General features: G+C 37.1%; 1 protein-coding gene across 5 annotated transcripts in view; it reads right to left on the reverse strand.

The window, feature by feature from the left end:
- Positions 1-670: 670 nt before the first annotated feature.
- The window catches only part of ZBBX (zinc finger B-box domain containing), an 81,377-nt gene continuing 62,552 nt past the window's right edge, over positions 671-19,495 (reverse strand). For 4 of the 5 annotated variants that reach the window (XM_075570616.1, XM_075570617.1, XM_075570618.1 and 1 more), the window contains 7 exons: positions 15,131-15,312; positions 13,836-13,942; positions 12,330-12,492; positions 9,097-9,261; positions 4,206-4,442; positions 2,068-2,179; positions 671-1,069 (listed from right to left, as the gene is read on the reverse strand). In XM_075570616.1, coding sequence (XP_075426731.1) covers positions 964-1,069; positions 2,068-2,179; positions 4,206-4,442; positions 9,097-9,261; positions 12,330-12,492; positions 13,836-13,942; positions 15,131-15,312 — 1,072 coding nt within the window. In that variant the 3' untranslated portion in view covers positions 671-963. Of the gene's footprint in view, positions 1,070-2,067; positions 2,180-4,205; positions 4,443-6,535; positions 6,616-9,096; positions 9,262-12,329; positions 12,493-13,835; positions 13,943-15,130; positions 15,313-19,495 lie in introns of those variants that run through there. The other variant, XR_012788030.1, reaches the window with a different exon arrangement.

Genomic DNA, 19,495 nt, shown 5'->3' on the forward strand with positions numbered 1-19,495 from the left:
AATCCTTGTAAAATAACTGTTTTCTTCATGATACCCCTTACTTGCCTGTCACACTTGTGTAACACTCAAACCATTTGTTCTAATAGCAAAACAAGAAAAAACACAAAAGCGCACCAAGATGAGAGATAGATTTACCAAGATAAAGAGCCAGAGCGCGGACTGAACTTTTCATTTGTTCTAATAGCCCTACTTAAGTCACATACAAAATGTGAGATAAACATAAACAAATGATTATTTCCTTTCAGTCTGACACTTCTCTACCTCTCCTATAATAGATGAGAGATCGATGAAAGGATGGATGGATAGAGAAATAGATATGGAAACATTATACAGTAAGTCTCCCTTAAAAATAGATATGTGCACAATTTTAACTGAAGTTCACAAAACAGGCGCAATTTGCTTTTTGTCATTAAAGCAACATTCTGGCAAAATCATGTCTGATTTATGACAAAATTGGCCAAATTGCCCAAATTGGCAAAATTCTGAGCAATGTGAACTTTTTGTTAAACGTTGGCCAAAATGGTAAATTTAAGAAAAAAAGAAAATTTTAAGACATACCCACAGTCCTGCATTTTTTATATTAATAATTCAATTGCACATAACTTTTGGATTTATGTGTCCTTTGCATTGACTTCGTTAACTCAGAAACAAAAAATACAGTACAGTATCAAACGTTTCCAGCCAATTCAAGTTTTATTACTAACATAACACGAACAGTTTAACTTGCTGCAAACAATTAAGACAATGAAAAGTCACTTTTCCAATAAGGGGTGGTTATTGTCATAAATACTTCTAACACTCTATTTTAATCCATCACTGTCTGAGAACAGAAACTGAATGACATGAAGTAACTTGCACCAAAGGAATTTATAGACAATAAATGTATCAATGGTTAGACACAAATGTATAAACAAGGAATAATCAGCCGGATTAGCGATTCTTCTAGCATGGTGGCGTCACAGGCTATTGAAGTGACAACACGTATAGCTTGTCCTGCAGAGTCTCGTCGTTATCTGATTCACTTTCTCCATCAACGCTTTCCACAGATTCCGCAGCATGCCTGGGTGAACTGACAAAGAAATAACAGTCATCCAAACATAAACATGAAATACCGCTTCATTACACATAATAAGAAACATACTGTTCTCTTAAAATGTGATTCACAAATCGTAAGTACAGTTACTGTGACAAAAAAAAGTAACAAAAACAATGTACTATAAAAGTGAAGTACACCACTGTGACATGCAAATGAGCGCTTTCATTGTTTCTCTGTTATATGCCCTCTCGTTACTGAGCGATGTTACAAACCATGTCCTATAACGTTATGGTCGATAAAAAAAGAAAACTGTCCATCATAATATCTATTTTTCGACATCAAAAAAATGTATTTTTCTGCAGAAGCAAAGCATGCATCCCTTAAGATTGGAGGAAAGGAGATTTCAGCAGCAACAAAGGAAAGGGTTCTTTACAGTAAGGGCAGTTACAATGTGGAATTCATTACCCATGGAGACTGTGATGGCAGATACAATAGATATGTTCAAAAAAAGGTTGGACATCTTTTTAGAAAGGAAAGGTATAGAGGGATATACCAAATAAGTAAACATGGGAAAGATGTTGATCCAGGGAGTAATCTGATTGCCAATTTTTGGAGTCAGGAAGGAATTTATTTCCCCCCTTATGAGATATCATTGGATGATGTGTCACTGGGTTTTTTTTGTTTGCCTTCCTCTGGATCATATACTGTAAGTACATATATAGGATAAAGAATCTGTTGTCTAAATTTAGAATAGGTTGAATTTGATGGACATATGTTTTTTTTCTTCCACATCATCTACTATGTAACTATGTAAAACTATGTAACTATGTAACTATGTATACACATTATCGCTTGTGCATCGGACACATTATTTGGTTAAAAGTGCTAAATATTCCAGTGCCAGATACAATATTACAATATCAGATTATGAAAAACATGGGGGGTCATTCACATAAAAATAACTAAATGACTGTATACAAGTGGATTGATGTGTCAAGTGTTCTGTCGCTGATCATTTAAGGTGCACCTACCTATTTTTAGGTGTATGGTTTGTTATTTGTGACTTTTCATTGAAATCAGTGAACTTTTTGCTACATGAAAAGGGTTGTTGAGAGGATAGTTGATGCAAAGTTTCTTTGCCACCTGTAATAAAAATAATAATAACAATAACTTTATTTACATAGTGCTTTTCTCCCAATGGGGCTCAAAGCGCTTTACAGTTACAAAAATAAAGAAAGAAGAAAACATTTAAGGTTACAAAAGAGACCAAAACACAAGGAAAGATACAATACAGGATGGGACGGTGCTGTAGTTATTAAATGCCGGACAGGTTGGGGTTCATTAATTAAATCCCTGGGTAAAAAGATCTCGAGCCTGTTTTTATAGATTGCCAGAGAGGGGCCTCTTGAGCTGTACGAGGCAGACTGTTCCAAAGAGTGGGAGCAGCGTGGCTAAAAGCTCGGTGGCCAAAGGAAGTCAATACATTTAAGCATTAAATATTCTGTAGATGGGAGACAGCAAAATGTATGTCTGTCCTAAACAGTGTAAAGTCGAATTTGAACTACTACTGCAATCTTGCCCAAATTTACATAGAGCTTACAGTATACCACCGTTTTCAGTGGGATCATCATTTCAGAGACAAGAGCATACCTATAAGATACATCAACATCATGCACGTGATCCATTAGACACATTCCATATGGTGGAAGTGAGGTAGCACAAAGCCAACTATTGATTCATTCCCATTCATTCATTGTCAACTGTGCTGTACCTTGCATCTAAGCACATAGAGAGTAGAGTTGTACCTAGGTTTTATGTACATAAAGCGCTATAAAGATATACATACATACATACATAATCATGCATACGAACGTTCCTATATTTAACTGCTGACTGTTAAAATGTAACTTTTGTGCAAAACATATGTGCCTATTACATTTAAGGTGAGGTATTTTTGTTTTAAAAAGCAGCTATATCTACACAAAGCATGTGTATGCACTTATAGTGGAATGAGTGGGTTGTTTTTTCACATAACTTCTTCAGTAGTTTAAAGTATGTCACTGATAGCTTGGCAAATTTAATTAAAGACATTTAAATTATAATTATTACGCTCTACTTCCACCCACGTCAAATTTTAGAAACTCACCTACTGTAATTTAAATAAATTATTTCAAATTAACAAACTAGCAGTTTCATTACAGTTAATACGTTTGCCTGATGAATTGCGCCAGAAAAAGAATGTCGTTAAAGTATATCATAAGGATAAACACTCAGCTCTTCCAGAGTGACACATAAAACACTGCAATCATCATCTGTTACCAACATGAAAGGCAAAGGAGAGAAAACGTAATTACTTTCTATATTTCACATGTGTATTGATCTTTGACCCTCTTCAACCTCAGCAGTGTAGCTAATAGATCTCTAAAAGAGTGGAAGGATATATTTAACACACACAATCCAAGCAAGCTCAAACCCCAACACCCACCACATCATATATAAATATATTTAAGTCAAAAGGAGTGCTACTGAGCATGGCAAATGTATACAACAAAAGACAGGGGAGCCCAATGCTACATCCAATTGAAAAAAACATATATGGTAATAAGGATAAAGTTAAATACTTCAGTAATAATATTGTCTTGGTTATTTAGTTAAACCCTTTGGCCAAAGCATCATAAGCCTGCATGCCAACGTCAAGGCATAACCAAATTTGCAGGTCCTAACACTACACTGTGAACCTTTCCTTTTACCTCTGTATGAGGGGGAACAACCATAGCAGGTCCTGTCCATACAGCAAAATGAAAATATAAACCAATATGTTTTGTCAATTGGAAGTAGCATTGCGCTCCCCTGTCTTTTGTTGGAAGGATATATTGGTTGATTATTTTTGTTATAAAGAACTCATCAATCCTTGTTAAAGCCGGAGATCTGCTGTAAAACTGTGACATAAATCTACATCAATTAATTTGTTAATACTTGGTGTCTAATTCAATAAAGACCAAAGCGGACGTTCGGGGCCATTCTAATTGACGTCAATGGGAATTTTGGACCGAAAAGGTCCTGAACAGCCACTTCGGTTTTTAATTGGATTAGCTCCTAAAAGTTCAGTTGTATATCACATCTATTTATAGGTCTAAATCAAGACGCTGATTTCAACTGTTGTATATACCCGAGTGACTTCTTAACGCGTGCAATTCTTTTTCTAAGACAGCCAGCCATTTTTGGTCATCTGCATCTTCCAAGAGAAGATCATCTTTGTCTGTTGAGTCAATGGATTCTATTTCTGAAATCTCACTAGCAGCTCTTGATACAGGTCGTGCTGCTGTGCTACTGGGGCGTGCAATAATGCCAGACTCTGGAGTGTGGCACGTAGGTTTTGCTGAAAACGATCTTCTGTAATTGCCACCTAAAAATTACAATTTTAAAATTTAGTAGTGAGCATTAACATAATGAATAAGTCTTAAACGATCAGTGATTCGCATACACACCTACTATATGGATAGAGGATCGTTCACAGCTGAGTTCACTATTGGCTGTACAGACCACTATACATCTGGAAGAACCAATGGGTGCAATACAGAGAACAACATAAATAAGGAAGTAAAGTTGGATTATAGAAATGCCAGCGTTTACTTTCACGTTTCACTCACGTGGGTAGTTAGAATCAAAAAACTTTAATGGGTGACTTTAAGCTAAAAGAAATGTTAAATACTAAAAATTGTTTCTTATCAAAAAGGAAGAACAGAAATGAAATCAGGGGTAATTCAAGAAAATTCCTCAATTTCAAGATGCGTTTTCGGCTGACCATGGAGAAATCTGCTTTGGACAATGTAGAATTACTACAATTGAAATTATTTATGGGGGGTTTAGACACTCACAGAATAGACTTGTTTGATCTGGTGCTCGTGCAGAGATGATGTGGCGGAATCCTCAACCCCACTGAAATGAGTACTGAAGAAGAACTCTGTTCACTGAAATCACAACCTCAAAGTCAGAAGGACATTTCAATGATGATTTATTGTTGCGATATTCTCCTTTTCTGCAACAATCAATCATTGTTGAAATGTCCTTCTGACTTTGTGTTGTAGTGGTTTAAGTGTGATGCAGTTCTTCTTCTTCAACATAGATTTACCCCCAAAGTATGAGGCAAGTTAGGGAAGGGGAGGAATTAAGCAGCCAAAGATGCAGATAAAATACACTTGTTAATTTCATACAATTATTAACCTTAACCATGCTCTGTTAAACCTTTAGGGCATAATGGTGATGCTATGTGTAGAGTTGTAGGATATTCATTTGAGTACTTATTTAAAATAAAGGGTTCTCTAGATTAATATTGTTGAAAGTATCAAACTACAGTATGAAGGAGTCCCCTTCGCCTGCCCGCTCAAGATGAGGAACCTCCTCATACTTGTTTGTAAATTTTCTAGAGTGCACTATAACAGTTTCTGTGGTAAATAAAATCTCAAATACTCCTGCGTATTATTCTGATCCCCTTCTGTTATGTGTACCCCAGTGCCTTCTATACCAAATTACTCCTTGTGTATTTCTCTCACTCTCCCCCTCCTCCATCCACCCCTCTCTGCTATCACTTAATAACCCCCTCTCATTCAAACTCGCTGCCTCAATCCCTCCTCCTGACACTCATTCCCTCCTCCCCCCCACACACACTTACCCCCCGATACCCATACAAGTATCCTCCCAGACCAAAAGAAGCCCCCCCACAATAATTACCACCCCTCCCACACACAAAATGCAACACACACATACAGAAAATGCAACAAACACACTTACCTTGCCGGTGGTCTGAAGCCGCCGGGCCCTGTCTCTCCCAGCACTGCGAGCTTCTCTCCTGCCGGTGCACGCCGGAAGCTCGGCGCAGCCAGAAGTCAGGGCCAGTTTCCGGCATGCACCAGTAAAAGAGAGGGCCTAGAGGTGCCTGGCATGGGTGGCAGCTGGGGAGAGTCAGGGGCCTGGAAGCCAAACACAGAAGTTGGGCCTGACCTCTGGCTGGGCCAAACTTCCAGCTCTGGCCAGCTGGACCCGCCGCTGCTGCTGTGCCCAGGACAGCTGTCCCAGATCTCCCCACCTGTTGGCAGCCCTGACTATACTCCCGACCGCTGCTCTACAGGTCCATTTCCTGGACTGCAGTTAGCAACGTTACACTCCTATGACGGCACTAGTGCCTGGCACACCTTTCGCTCCATATCACAGCTTTGCCAGGGCTATTGAGCACCAGCCCCACATCTCATGCTATAAATAGCAAACTGGTTGTTAAGGAAACACTTTTCTTAAAAAAATTTTTAAAAATGAACCCCTCATAACCTGGTCAATAATGTTACTAAGTTACTGGCGCTTACTAAATATCGTAATATTACGTGGACAAGAGATATTAAGATAAATGGAAAATATCACTATTTACAATTTTCACTGCCCAATTTATATTGAATAGGTTTCCTCCATTTTCATATATATTGTAATACTGTAGTATAAGGAACTTACATAATGATATACTGTATATATATAGCCAGAAGACTTTATTGGTACAAAGAGCAGTCTGTATTTTCATTCCTCATTGAAACCTGTTGGAATCAATTTTGGAATTATCAGTATATCTGATTAATAAAATGTGGCACAGTTCTTTGGATCTCATTTTACAAAGGTTTATATTCATTTTATGTACAAATTGGGAAATATTATTATGAAAAATAGCTTTAAGAAAACGTAGCTGTACATTTGTTAATACAGTAGAAAGGTAGCAGTACTCGGACATTTTTAATAAATAAGTACTGACTATAGTATATTTGCACTTTGACCTCTACTTTTAATCAGTCAGTATGGGTCAACCAGTTCTTTCAAACCTTGTATATATCTGCATTATTTTAATTCTCAAACTCTACAGTGGAATGAACAAGGAGCAGAAATGATCCACAGTTCAGGAAAGGAAGGTGAATAACAGGATATGGTTTAGTTGACTTTTCATTATAAGATAAACAGAGAACACAATATATAGGCTTCAGTGTCAATATAAAGAGATGTGAATGGTTCAATATATGAGAGGAATGAGAAATATTTGAGTTAGACAACTGTTTTTGGGGGGGAGGAAGAATATGAGGAGGATCAAACAATTTGATATCTCAAGGTGAAAGACGGAAACTGACAGTAGAAAAGTGGTCTGAGAACAAGGAATCAGCGGCTGACACAGGAAATAAAAAAAACATATTTTCTGAGTATATTAACTTCATATTAACATATGTAGGAAGTGATGAATGGAAGGAAAAATAGCTGTAATGAAGCAGAGCAGTAAGTGAAGAAGATTACAATTGTCAAAGTTAAAGTCTCTCAGGACTAAGAAGGTGGAAATAAGAAGGATATTAGAAAGCAGGTATTGAACCTCATCAAGGATTTGAGAGGAATCAGCCACATGAGGAAAGAATAGAATTATTACCGGAATAAAATAATAGAACATGGTTGGAATCATTACACCCTTCTTACTTCTCCACTTACAATATACAGTGGCAAACGGCTCCCTTAATGTAGTGCTGCCGGTTGCCAAGGCTCTTTGCGACACAGTCTTCTAGGGTTTAATATGTAGAAAAGGGGGGAAAACATGTGTATACACACAAGGGGCACTCAGCCCTCAACCTCCATTAGTGACACTAAACTTTTAAACACTGTCACTTTAAGAAAATAAATCATAAAACGAAACATCTACTCCTGTCAGGAGTCTAACACACATGCATATTCCTAGCTGCAATATTGGCTGGCTAAGCCAGTTACCAACTTTAAATAACACACAGAGCTAACATTGAGCCCTTAACTGTCAGATGGGGACAGCGTCCCAATTGATCCCCAGTTGCTGCAACATGTGAGGGGAGCCTGTCTACCCCGAACTGGATCCTGGGGAACAGTTTCCTTCCAGCCTCCAGGCTCTAAGAGAGAGACTGGAGCAGCAAACCTCACTGCAATATATTCCTGTTCCTTAATTAGGTGAGCAAGTGAAGGAAACCAGAACCATTGTAAAGTCGGGTATGGATTTCCTATCCACCAGCCTTAGTGACTATGAATTTGTGGAGTGGATCACATCCATACTAAGTCTGCACTTTCTTCTATAAAGCAGACAGAAAGCTGCCCACTATCCTGGGACTATGTCGCAATACCTACTGTATAGATGGAGCATAGGCAGGTGGAAATCACAAAGCCGGCTTAATATATGTAGTGCTGACCTAATGCTTAGGAAATATAGATGTTTCCTAAGCTTTGATTGCATATGAGTGCCATCTAGTTATAGATTTGTCAATTATGTTGTATTATGATTGAAAGCACATCTTCACTTAACACATTGCTAACATGTAAGTATTATTACTGACATTGTATATGATTTGGAAAACACAAAAAGATGAGTAGTATTGTAGTAACATCTCTGTCATTAAAACTGGTTTGGATCCCAGTGCCCTTTCCTTGCGACCTTGGGTAAGTTGCTTTATCTCCCTATTTGACGAGTACTAAATTTAGATTGAAAGCTCTGTGTGGCAAAGACATGTGCATGGAAAATACTACACGTAGCACTAATAGTACAGTACTATGTAAAGAAAACATGAAAATATTATTTTTCTTTGACCAGCTGTAGGCAACGAGCCATATTATCTATTAGGCATTATACATATTGTCACACGTGTTACTTTGGCTAACGATACCGTAACATGTACAATCCAGTTGAAACATTGAATCTTGTGGAAGACAGCAAAGTAAACCGCTGTTTCATTGCCTCTTTGCAATGTTAAAGCTGCAGACCAAGCAATATCCTACGTGTTTTCAATTTTTCAAGCACAGTGAGCCATTACCCGGAAGAGCTTACAATCTTATTTTGGTGACTGAGGCACAAGCAGATAAAGTGACTTCCTCAGGGTCACGAGGAGAATTTACATTGGAACTGAATCCAGGTTCTAGGTGCTTCAAAGATAGTGACAAGGCAGTGACATTAGCAGCCAATAATTATTGTCACACTAAAGGGGTGAATGTGTTTATCTCAGAATCTACAGTAATGACTTTAATGTACTCACCAGTTAGTTGTTTCTGCCTTATACTCTGATGAGACTCTCTAGGATTAATGCTGTGCTCTACAAAATGACTCGGAAATTGAGCCTGAGCTTTTGCCACTATATCTTGAACAATTAAGTCATCTGCGTATTCAGTGAAACTGCTCTCTGGTCTCCAATGGCTGTCACCTGCAAAGCAAAAACCCAAGCAAAGAACCCAGCTGTATTCATTGTACTGAATCAATAGCAGAACAGAGTAATCATTGCATGCTTTTTTATTTTCATAAACCGCTTGAATCTATGTGTTATTTACCACACAAATATATACAATTACCAGGGAGAATTATTATTCAATCTCAAACTCATGCATTAACACTAAACACAAAATGGTAACAGTGTACTTGGTAGTAAATTAATTTAAATACAATTATTTTTGCATCTAAAAAACACATACATGTGTGTTTAATTCATTTTGTGAGAACACATTTCTTGTAATTTAGCAATGAATGAATAGCATAGCTGTAGTGGAGCTGTTCACGAGCCCCTCAAGCAGATTTGTTCAGTTCTATTAATGTTAAAATGTCAACCATGAAATTCAAATAATTGCCACTTAGTATTTTCTATGGTGCTGTAAAGCCCTCTGATATTATTCTAATATGGACATTTGTTCTGAATATCATCCTCGAAATGCTGCGATATATCTTAAGAGCCATCAAGATAGGAAAAAATGATTCCGAACATTATCATAATACGAAGTATGGAAAGATACATTTTGGGGGAAAGAATATCAAGAGTAGATACAATGTGTTACATATTAACTAATTGGTCTAATCACATCTTTTTAATCCATCTAAGGTTATCAAGCCAACAATGTATGATATACAGTATAATGTATTGACTCTGAGTTGATATAGGGTCTACAGTATATACAATGATAATAGCACTAATACTTTTAGATTGTTTAATTATGTATTTTGCAAGTACAGCTTTGAGGCCTATTGATTCACTATTTGTTAAGGACAAATTATATAACCTTAGCTGTCACATTGAAGTTCACGCCTTATGCCAATGATTGTCACATGCAATTGACTTGAGGTCGCAGTACATTTTTAAAAGGTTAGGAAAGACATGAGGGCTGCAAGTACTTTGTACATGGTTTTTATAGCAAACTAACACAATTCCCAAACATGCATTAACAGATGTAGCCAGTGACATTGATAGCAGTGATAACCTAACATATCTCAGTGTAAGAGTTTCCATAGGATTCCATGGCAATGTGGATACAGTGTGTTGCAATTAACCCCATAATATCACACCAGAAATAATAATGAAGCTGGCTGCATCTGTACAAGTACAAAAAGAAAGAACAGCTCTTAATGGTATTGCAGCAACGATGGACGGCGACTATTGAGAGTTAATAGTATCAGAGGAAAGTAAATTGATTATCTTGGGCCACGATTTCGCTTGAGACTAAGTGCCATATTCACTAACAAGTGTGAAGACATAAGGCACCTTATGATTCATTACCTGGAATGTGCTGTACAACTTATCACTGCTTAGTAAATAGCTTAAGCTTTAATATCCTGTCTCTTCCCCCAATGGGTTTTTCATTATCACTCACCTGACTCAAGTTTTACACAAACGACTATATCATGTAACCTTGCTTAGTTTCAAAGCCTATTCAATACATGAAATAAGAGGGAACATGGCTCTAATAGTACTAGCATGACTCAATTGTGCATTGTATTGAAATGAAAATTAGAACAATTGCTCTAATATAGCAGAGAAAACTCCATACAAAATATGATTTAGAAACTAAAAGTCAGGTGCACATTAAAATTGACACACTAAAATGTTAAAGTTACATTACAATTAACGTTTTTAGTTTTATGCTTAGATAATAAGTGAACTAAAAGGCTAGCGTTCAAAGAATACCAAAACAAGCTGGATAATTGGTACTGCAGTGCCCATGAAGAACTCATTAAAATATTTCTACTGTATCAGAACAGTGACTTCCTAATATTCCTCGCTGTTTTGTCTTGTACAAAGGAAATTCTGTTTGTTACTGTAAAGGAACTGTATCGCATGCTGCTTGCCATGTATTTGAGACCAAATTACCACATATTGTAGCCATAGGCGCAAACAGGAGAAAATCATCCAATTGTATTATTATTATTACAGTATTGCTTTAGTTTGGACATTTGGTGTTTGTGTTTTGCTGTTTCTATTCCACATCTACAAAGATGATTGATTCATCCTCCCTCCTGTTATTCCTTTAAAAGTGTAGGAACTAAAAAATGACTTCACTTAAGTATCAAGAAGATAGGAAGCATAAAAAAGATCACACTAAGGTTGCTACACCACCTCATAAAATGTTGTACTTTACCATTAAATTAAAAGGGTAATAAACAGATATAGGCAAAGCTTGTAAGCAAACAATTTAGGAAGTAGAAAAATGCATAAATAGAAATAAAATGGGTAATATCCCTTTTTTATTGTGAAATTTACATCTACAAAATGAAGTATTTTGCGGAGGTTTCATGTTTATTTACACTGCATATATTTTGAACAATGTATTAAAAAATGTGTTAGAATTCTGTTTAATAAAAAAAAGTACACTAAACTCCTACTTAGTAATGCAATTTAAAGATGTGAGTTGCAGTTCCACTTGAGTAAATGTTTAATGTAAGTAATTAAAAACGTCTACTCGTTGGCTTCAAGGATTTATAAGTCTGACTTTCTTTATTCACATCTGTAATCTCTCTTGCCTCTTGAAATTGTCTACTTCCTGTCCGACAGGTCTCTACCACTTATTGTAGGCCTGAAGCTTCTCTAATTTACTGCCACCTATTTCTGGAAATCTCTTCCCATCTGTCTTTACCAAGTATTTTAATAGCCTAACCATGACAGAACCACATCATCAAACACACTTATTAATGCACCATCATGCACTTATATTAATCTCTACTGTTTTTTTAAAATGTGGCAAACAGGCCCTTTTATATAGGGATTTACCCTATTTCTATATATACTTATATCCGTTTCTCTTACCTTCTATTTCACATGTAGTGCCTATATTTATCATGTTCTGTACATCAATACAGTTCTGTGTTAATAGCTGACGCTTATATAAACATAACATTATAAGTTAGCATTTCCAAACAAACATTAGACATACTGTAGTTTCAATTATTCTAGCAATATCACAGCGAATGTTTTGATTAATAGTAGCAATGTATTTCGTCTTTTGTATTTACCTTCAAAGATGATCTGCTCGTCTGTTGCATTGTGTTCAAATGCTAGTGATGGACAATGGTCAAGTCTCACCTCATTTGGGTCAACATCCAAAATGAAAAACTCCTCAAGGTCTTGGTATTTTGATACTGTACTTTTCCCTCTAAGAGCAATCCTCTTAAATTCCTAAGTTGGAGAAAAAAACAAATACTGGAGCTTTTCAGGACTTAATATTTTGCCATTTAAAATGTATCCTTTAAGAAATATTTGTCACGGAAACGCTAAAATAAATTGAGTCTGTGCATAAAACAGATATGAAAGTGGTTTGTGACTTGTTTCTCAGGCTTGTTACTTCAACAGACATTTAGATGTAGCAGCTATTCATGTTTTACAAATTATTTATCAAACCAACACATTCAGTTGTCAGTTTAATGATTGTTTTTAAAACAGAGAACGAGATAAAGATATACTCTTGATATAGTACATTCAAGATGACAGAATCTCAGAATTCCCGGCAGCATCTAACCATCTGAATTGCCCTGAAAGCGGAACTTAGAATGAACACATCAGTACAAAAGGACAAGAGCACTCAAACTCCGAAACTAAGGTTGGAATTGTATTCCTTGCAAGTGAGCGACAACTTCATTCCTATAACTGAAGACCACTTACTTCTGAGGATATTTCACATAAACGTTCTTGAGACCCCACCAATATCCTGTGTGCCAATCAGTATTGGAAATGTAAATAAAATGGTATTTGAAACACACATCCCACTGGTGAATTATACCAACTGATTTGTCCTCGTGATCAGAGATGGGCGAAACTGTCAATATCTGTCTAGCGGAATCTCCCGAGCTTTCCATTCAAAATCTGTTCCGCGGTGTAAAATCCGTCAACAGATTGTGCCCGTTTCAATCCGTGCAGATCAAAAACCGCCATTGGATACAATCCTCTGGTGGATTTTACTAATCCAATTCGCGGATTTCGTAATCTTCTGGTAGATTTTAAGAATCCAATCCACAGATTCAGCATTGGATTCTTAAAATCAACCAGCGGATTGCGGAATCCGAGGATTGGATTATCAATGATAAAAAAATTCCAGGAAAGGCAAAACCCCCCTTTTGAGATTGATCCACGGAAATCCGAGGACCAAAGGAATTGGCCGATCTATGGCGAAACCCAAAAATTCACCCATGTCTTCTCGTCATGATGAAACTCTAAGGAGACCTCCATAAAAAATATCTCCCAGAGATTATACAAAATAAATAAAGCATTCACACAGATCAAAGCATTGAACTTAATTACGACATTAATTATGTTCTAATAAGAAACCATGTTGCAACAAAAAAGGAGACAAACAGGAGATGTGGAATAGATCAAAGCATGCCGCGTCATTGTACTTTACAATGGTTTGTCTACAGTACACCGTAGGACTATTAAACCATACTGAATAAGAAATCTCGTACTTCTAGTATAATATATGCTGATGAATCTATTGTGAAGAAATAAAAGTTTTTATTCAATTTTACCTTGGACACATTTACAGCTGCATTTGGATCTAAACTCTGGTTATCATTGAAGCTTTTGTATTCCATTGATTTGCTGTCCTTCAACCGTGATGTTGTAAGAAGATGATCTGTATTGAATGCATTAAAAGTTTATACCTTGCTGTCATCTGCTTAATTGTCCTGTCTTACCACTGCTCTCAATGTTCTCAACTGCATAGTCTGTCACAATCATTGTGGTGGACAGAAATACTATTTACACATGTAGCATCATTTTGCAGACTTGTAAATTACTTAATACAGTATATAAAAAATCTTTGGTAGCTTAAACACCAAAGTACCAACACAATTGAATTGTAGGGGATTAACAGTGTTGTGCAACACTTAGTGTCAAATAATAAGACAAAGGGAGCATTTCGCATTAGTGCACACCGAATTGTCCTAATTAGTATATTGAAAAAAGTAAAAAGTATATGTCTTTCCAATTGTTAAAATGGATTACATTCTGCGGGTTAATGTTTATGTCTCTTAGTATCTTTCATTTAGCCCCATGAATGCCGCAAAAAAAAAAAACCTCACATAAGAACAAACAGTGTGTAGCAGGATTTTTGGCACAAAGAGAGTTGTATTTATCAATAGATTATTCAATACATAAATGAAAGAAAGTCACTGATTGATATACACAATTAATTTAGCAAGAAGACAACATCATATTTTTGATTGGTGTCAAACATTCCTGGTAGAAAGAGCAGAATGATAAGGTTTACTGGAACATTTATTACACTCTGATAAAATATTGCATAAAATGTGCCTATCCTGAATACTAATATTGTTCCCTTTTACTTGGCACAGAAGCTCCGGAATCAGACATTGGATTGCGGACGTTTCGCGCGCAACTTGGCGCAACCAAGCTAGGATATCCTGAAAACCTGACCTGTTGGGGGGTGGAGGGGGTGTGGGGCTTTAGGACTGAAGTTGAGCACCCCCGATTTAGACAATACTACAAAAGAAAAGTTTTGTTTAAAATAAATGCCCCTAATATAACATTGGTAATTGCAAGCTAGCATTTGTATTATTTGTGTTTTTGAAAAAAGATCCCTAACCTTGAACCTCTAGTTTACTTTGTAAATTTCACATTTGTAGTCTGTATCCATCATTTTAATCTCGTTTCCAAGATCCCAAAACATCAAAAGTTAGCAAAAAAAAACCAATATATTTGATTTATTATTCCAACATTTACTTACAAATTTATGTTAAAACTGTGCGTGCGGCTCACTGTACATTAAAAGATCAGATATTTTTAGCTGGTGCGTAAATACCTTCCAAGCTGTCAGTACATGTAATGCTGGTATCACGAGCAGACATTAAAGGATTTTCTCCACCAACAAAGAAAGTTGGACGCAGAGGGGATCTCCGTTTCTTCGCACCAGCTTGGACTGGCAAAGCGGCTGACTTTTTTGCAAAACAGAATGCACTATTGGTACTTTCTGAATCTGGGGAACTTAATTGTTGAAAATTAAAACAGAAAAATAAGACAATTAAAATCAAGAGAAAGTACTTTTAAGTAGTTGTAACCCTTAATTCTATAAAAAGAAAACCTATTAGTTGACAACGTTAGTTGTGGCTTCAGTTACATTTCCTAGAAATTCATAAAAATGTCAAAAGCCAGAGGATTTAAGTGAAAAGTTTATTTGGAAAATCTGCACATTTTTGCTGGAAATTAAATTGACTTGTCCATGGTTCCTGCAGCTTTTCAGTATGCAGGGCTTCTTTATAAAATGCCCCAAATCAGCTGCCTCATGCCAAAAACGAAATACTCCCTCACTAACTTCTCTCTTGCATAGAATAGACAATGTTACTGTATGCTCATAGAAAATCTCCCAGCATTGGTAGGGCATAAAACACGCAAGTTCTATCAGATCTGGGACCCTTGGCTAAACTACTGTAGGAACCAAGGTCCACCAGGGGTCTCTTTTAATTACAGAGCCCATACAACTTTACAGATTTCTTTCAATAATTCTCTCCAACGAAAGGAACAAGTAGGTCACAGCTTATTATGGAGACCTTTCTCTGTTCGTTATCTATGCTTCTTCAACCAGTACCCCCTCCTCTGCCTTCGTCCTTGTTATCTCTACCTAACAATAGTCTGTTATTTCTAAGTAATCCTCCCATCCATCCTACAGATGGTCCCTGGGCTGGTCCGAGGACCGAATGTGGAAGGTGGGATCCTACTGTATGTACAGTATATTTTGACTGCGGTTATTATTCTGGATCTGCGTAACCACAGAATGTTGATATTGTATGCTTTGAAATTTGACTTATTCCACCCTGCACCTCCCTTTTCTATTTTTTGTATCCCTTCCTTCCCTTAATAAGTTACAAAAAAACGAAATGCTCAAAACCAAATATTGTACTTTAAGGATATATTTTTTCAGGAACAGACAATAGTACTGAGGCTAAACAAACACGTGAATCAATGAATTTAGAATTCAAGCAGCGAACATGAAACAAATTTATCAGAGAAAGTTATGTTTGGCTTTCACTCTCCCTTTTAACATTAAGCCTAATTACCGATTCCTAATTCTGGGCATCAAATCTGTACTTTTAAAACTCTTTGTTCCAGACACGGAGGTTTTAGTGAATTTAGCACTAAAAATAGCAACCTGACAAATGAGACTAAGCAATTTGTAACAAATGTTTCAATTAGGCAACATTAACATGGCGTTCTAGAGTCACTGTTTTTGTTGAGATTTTCTTTTGGATAAAAAATGATTTGCAAAAAGGAATATTTGTGATCCTCTTAAAAAAAATTCACTGCTAAGATCACATGAGGTGAGCGTAGTCATATTGGAAAATGTTTTAAACTGCCAAAGGTTTAAACAATCTGAAGACATAATGTTAATATTAGAGTAATGTATTTGTTTTTGCTGGTAGAGAATTTTGCATATTTAAATTAGGCTTCAAGCGCTGTGGGAATGATAGGCTTCATTTTGTATGACCTTAGCCGGGAACTCAGCATACCTAATGCATTCCAATTACTCTGACAGACAATATATACAGCAGAAGGGAATGAATTCTGGATCAGGGAAAAAACCTAGGCCCTCTGACATCAGGTAAGATATCATTAAAAATAACTGAACCTGCTGGACCTGCAAACTATCAACCTTCTATGTCTCAGACACCATGACAATTGCATACTTTCCGAATAGTAAGCAGATGGACAAATCATGTCAAAATGTGTACAGCGCGGATTTGTAGTAAATCATTTTCTCCCAATTCAAATCAACAATGGTGACATTCTGGACAATACCAGATATTTCTATCTTGCACATCTCGTTCAAACACTGACCCATACAAAACTTTAAGCCTACTGCTTAGTAGACAGGACTTTGGTCATATCCAGTGACACCATTGTATGCCCCTATTTTTCTTCAGATAAAGACTCCTCCTATAATGGTTTTATTTGCATAGCACAGTTAAGCAGGTACAATGTGTATGCTCTGCTTTCTCACCCTCTCTCATTCTCTGCCTATATCTATACTATGATTCAGAAAATGTGTTTGTCCAGCTATACAAATCCACATGCTTAATCCTAGAGCCACCAAACTTGGCATGCTATCTGATAAGATAAAAAGGAAGAGCGTAGGTGGGGTTCTGGTATGTTTGGCCCATAGCATCCTATATCATATCTCTGCATCTATACTGTATATCTATAAAAAAAAATCTTAGGTATGTTTCCGTAGAAAGGTTCAGCTGTACAAGATATCTGCAACTCATTATGATGTCACCAGTATGATGTAATGTGCCAGATATATAGCCTAGCAGGCACAACACCCAGTGGCTGACTTGCTTACAGAAATTGTGGATGGCAACGGAGGAGACTGTAGTCCCAGGACAGCGAGGAAGAAGGAGAGGGTGGTTATTATACTGTACAATTGGTAATACCAATGTATCACAGTTTAAGGGCACCACGTAATTTACACCCAACCTTTGCCAAAATACCATTCTAAGAAGCGTGTGCCTGCCTGGTTTCCAAATTCAATGCAATCATAAATATACCTTAAAAAAATTACTAAAATTAAATTATTGCGGCCTAGTATAAAGTAATGTTGGGAGGCAAACAGCAAATATAAAGATTTCAAAATATGTTTGTGAATAGTTGTTAGCTCAAGAAGCAATGAAAAGTTATAAATGGATTATATACTTATTAACACAATCAGAGAAAGGTCCGTCAAGAGATATTATAGTCCAGGTGTTATGGCATTTTGTTTAGGAAGTCACGAGCAATTTCAGCAGAATGGGGCTGGTTTTGCATTAGAGGTTTGCAGATTAGTAGCAGTTCTCTGGTAAATCTTGTTAGACTGGCAGTAAACATTACTAACCAGTTAGTTAAGAGAAGGAGTGGCTCTGTGAGTAAAGACACTGACTCTGGGGAACCTGGTTCAATTCCTGGTCGTTTCCTTGTGACCCTGGGCAAGTCACTTTATCTTTCTGTGCCTCAGGCACCAAAAACATAGATTGTAAGCTCTATGGGGTAGGGACTGTGTCTGAAAAAATGTCTCTGTAAAACTAGCAGCGCTATACAAGAAGAAACCATTATTATTATTACTGAGATGTAATATAACACACGCCCATATAATGAGCAACACTTGAAGGACAGATAATATGATCCAGTTTTCAAATGTGTTTGTAACATTTAGAGCAGCGATAAAGCATTGTGATCTCAAAGGCTCGTATAACACATCGTTGTGATATTTATGTTCCAATAAAAGTTATCACAACTTGTATAATAGACATGTCTCAAACATTTTATGCCTGAAGCATCAATAATATAATTATTTTACACACCCCTGCTGTCAACCCCCTTCAAATTAAGTGGTTGGTAATGAAACTTCATCGATAAGATTAATGACCCAAATAATTGCACACTAATCATTTCAGTCAAGACTAAAGTGGTGCCCTTTATAAACTGTCAAGACTGTGACTAACTGGTCTTTCTGCTGCTTGGGTGAGGCCATACTCCGTCCACTGCCTTATGTGTTTTTTTTCATCTTAAATTTTTATTGGAATTACAAGTGCAAACATTGTTTCACAGCCCATTGTATCACTTCCAGTTACAAAAACACACACTTTTGTTCATCACTAACACTCTTCAACAAACGACAGCACAAACAAGACGAGACGAACCAGACAAGGGAACCAGGGTGGGGAGGGAGGGTGGGGAGGGGGGGGGGGAGGGGCGAAGGGAGAGAGGAGGAGGCTTCAAGCTTCTTTGTTCGTTGCTGTCTTTGTGCCGCCTTGGCAGGTGCTGACTGGGTTTGTTTTCTGGGGCGGGACCTGCCTTTGTGTCCTCATTCCTAGTCTTAACCCGTGGGGCTCTCTGCTACCCGTACGTCGCTACGTCACGTCGCATATCCGACCTTCAAAGGAGAACGCATCTAATTTTATTAATGCAAAATCGTGGCGGCATCCACCCCTGGGATGTCTAACTGGGCCAACCATGGTGCCCAGACTTTTAGGTAGTTTGTGCCGGAGTCATTAACCAAACTTGTTAATTGTTCCATCCTGCAGACATGCCAAATCCTGTTTCTGATCTTAGGGATATTAGGGATTTCTGGTTGCTTCCATAATGCTGCGATCTCGCATCTTGTGGCTGTTGCAAAATGCGCGATCAATTTATGTGC

This window comes from Ascaphus truei, chromosome 14 (assembly GCF_040206685.1).
Source record: "Ascaphus truei isolate aAscTru1 chromosome 14, aAscTru1.hap1, whole genome shotgun sequence".
NCBI classification, from domain to species: Eukaryota; Metazoa; Chordata; class Amphibia; order Anura; family Ascaphidae; genus Ascaphus; species Ascaphus truei.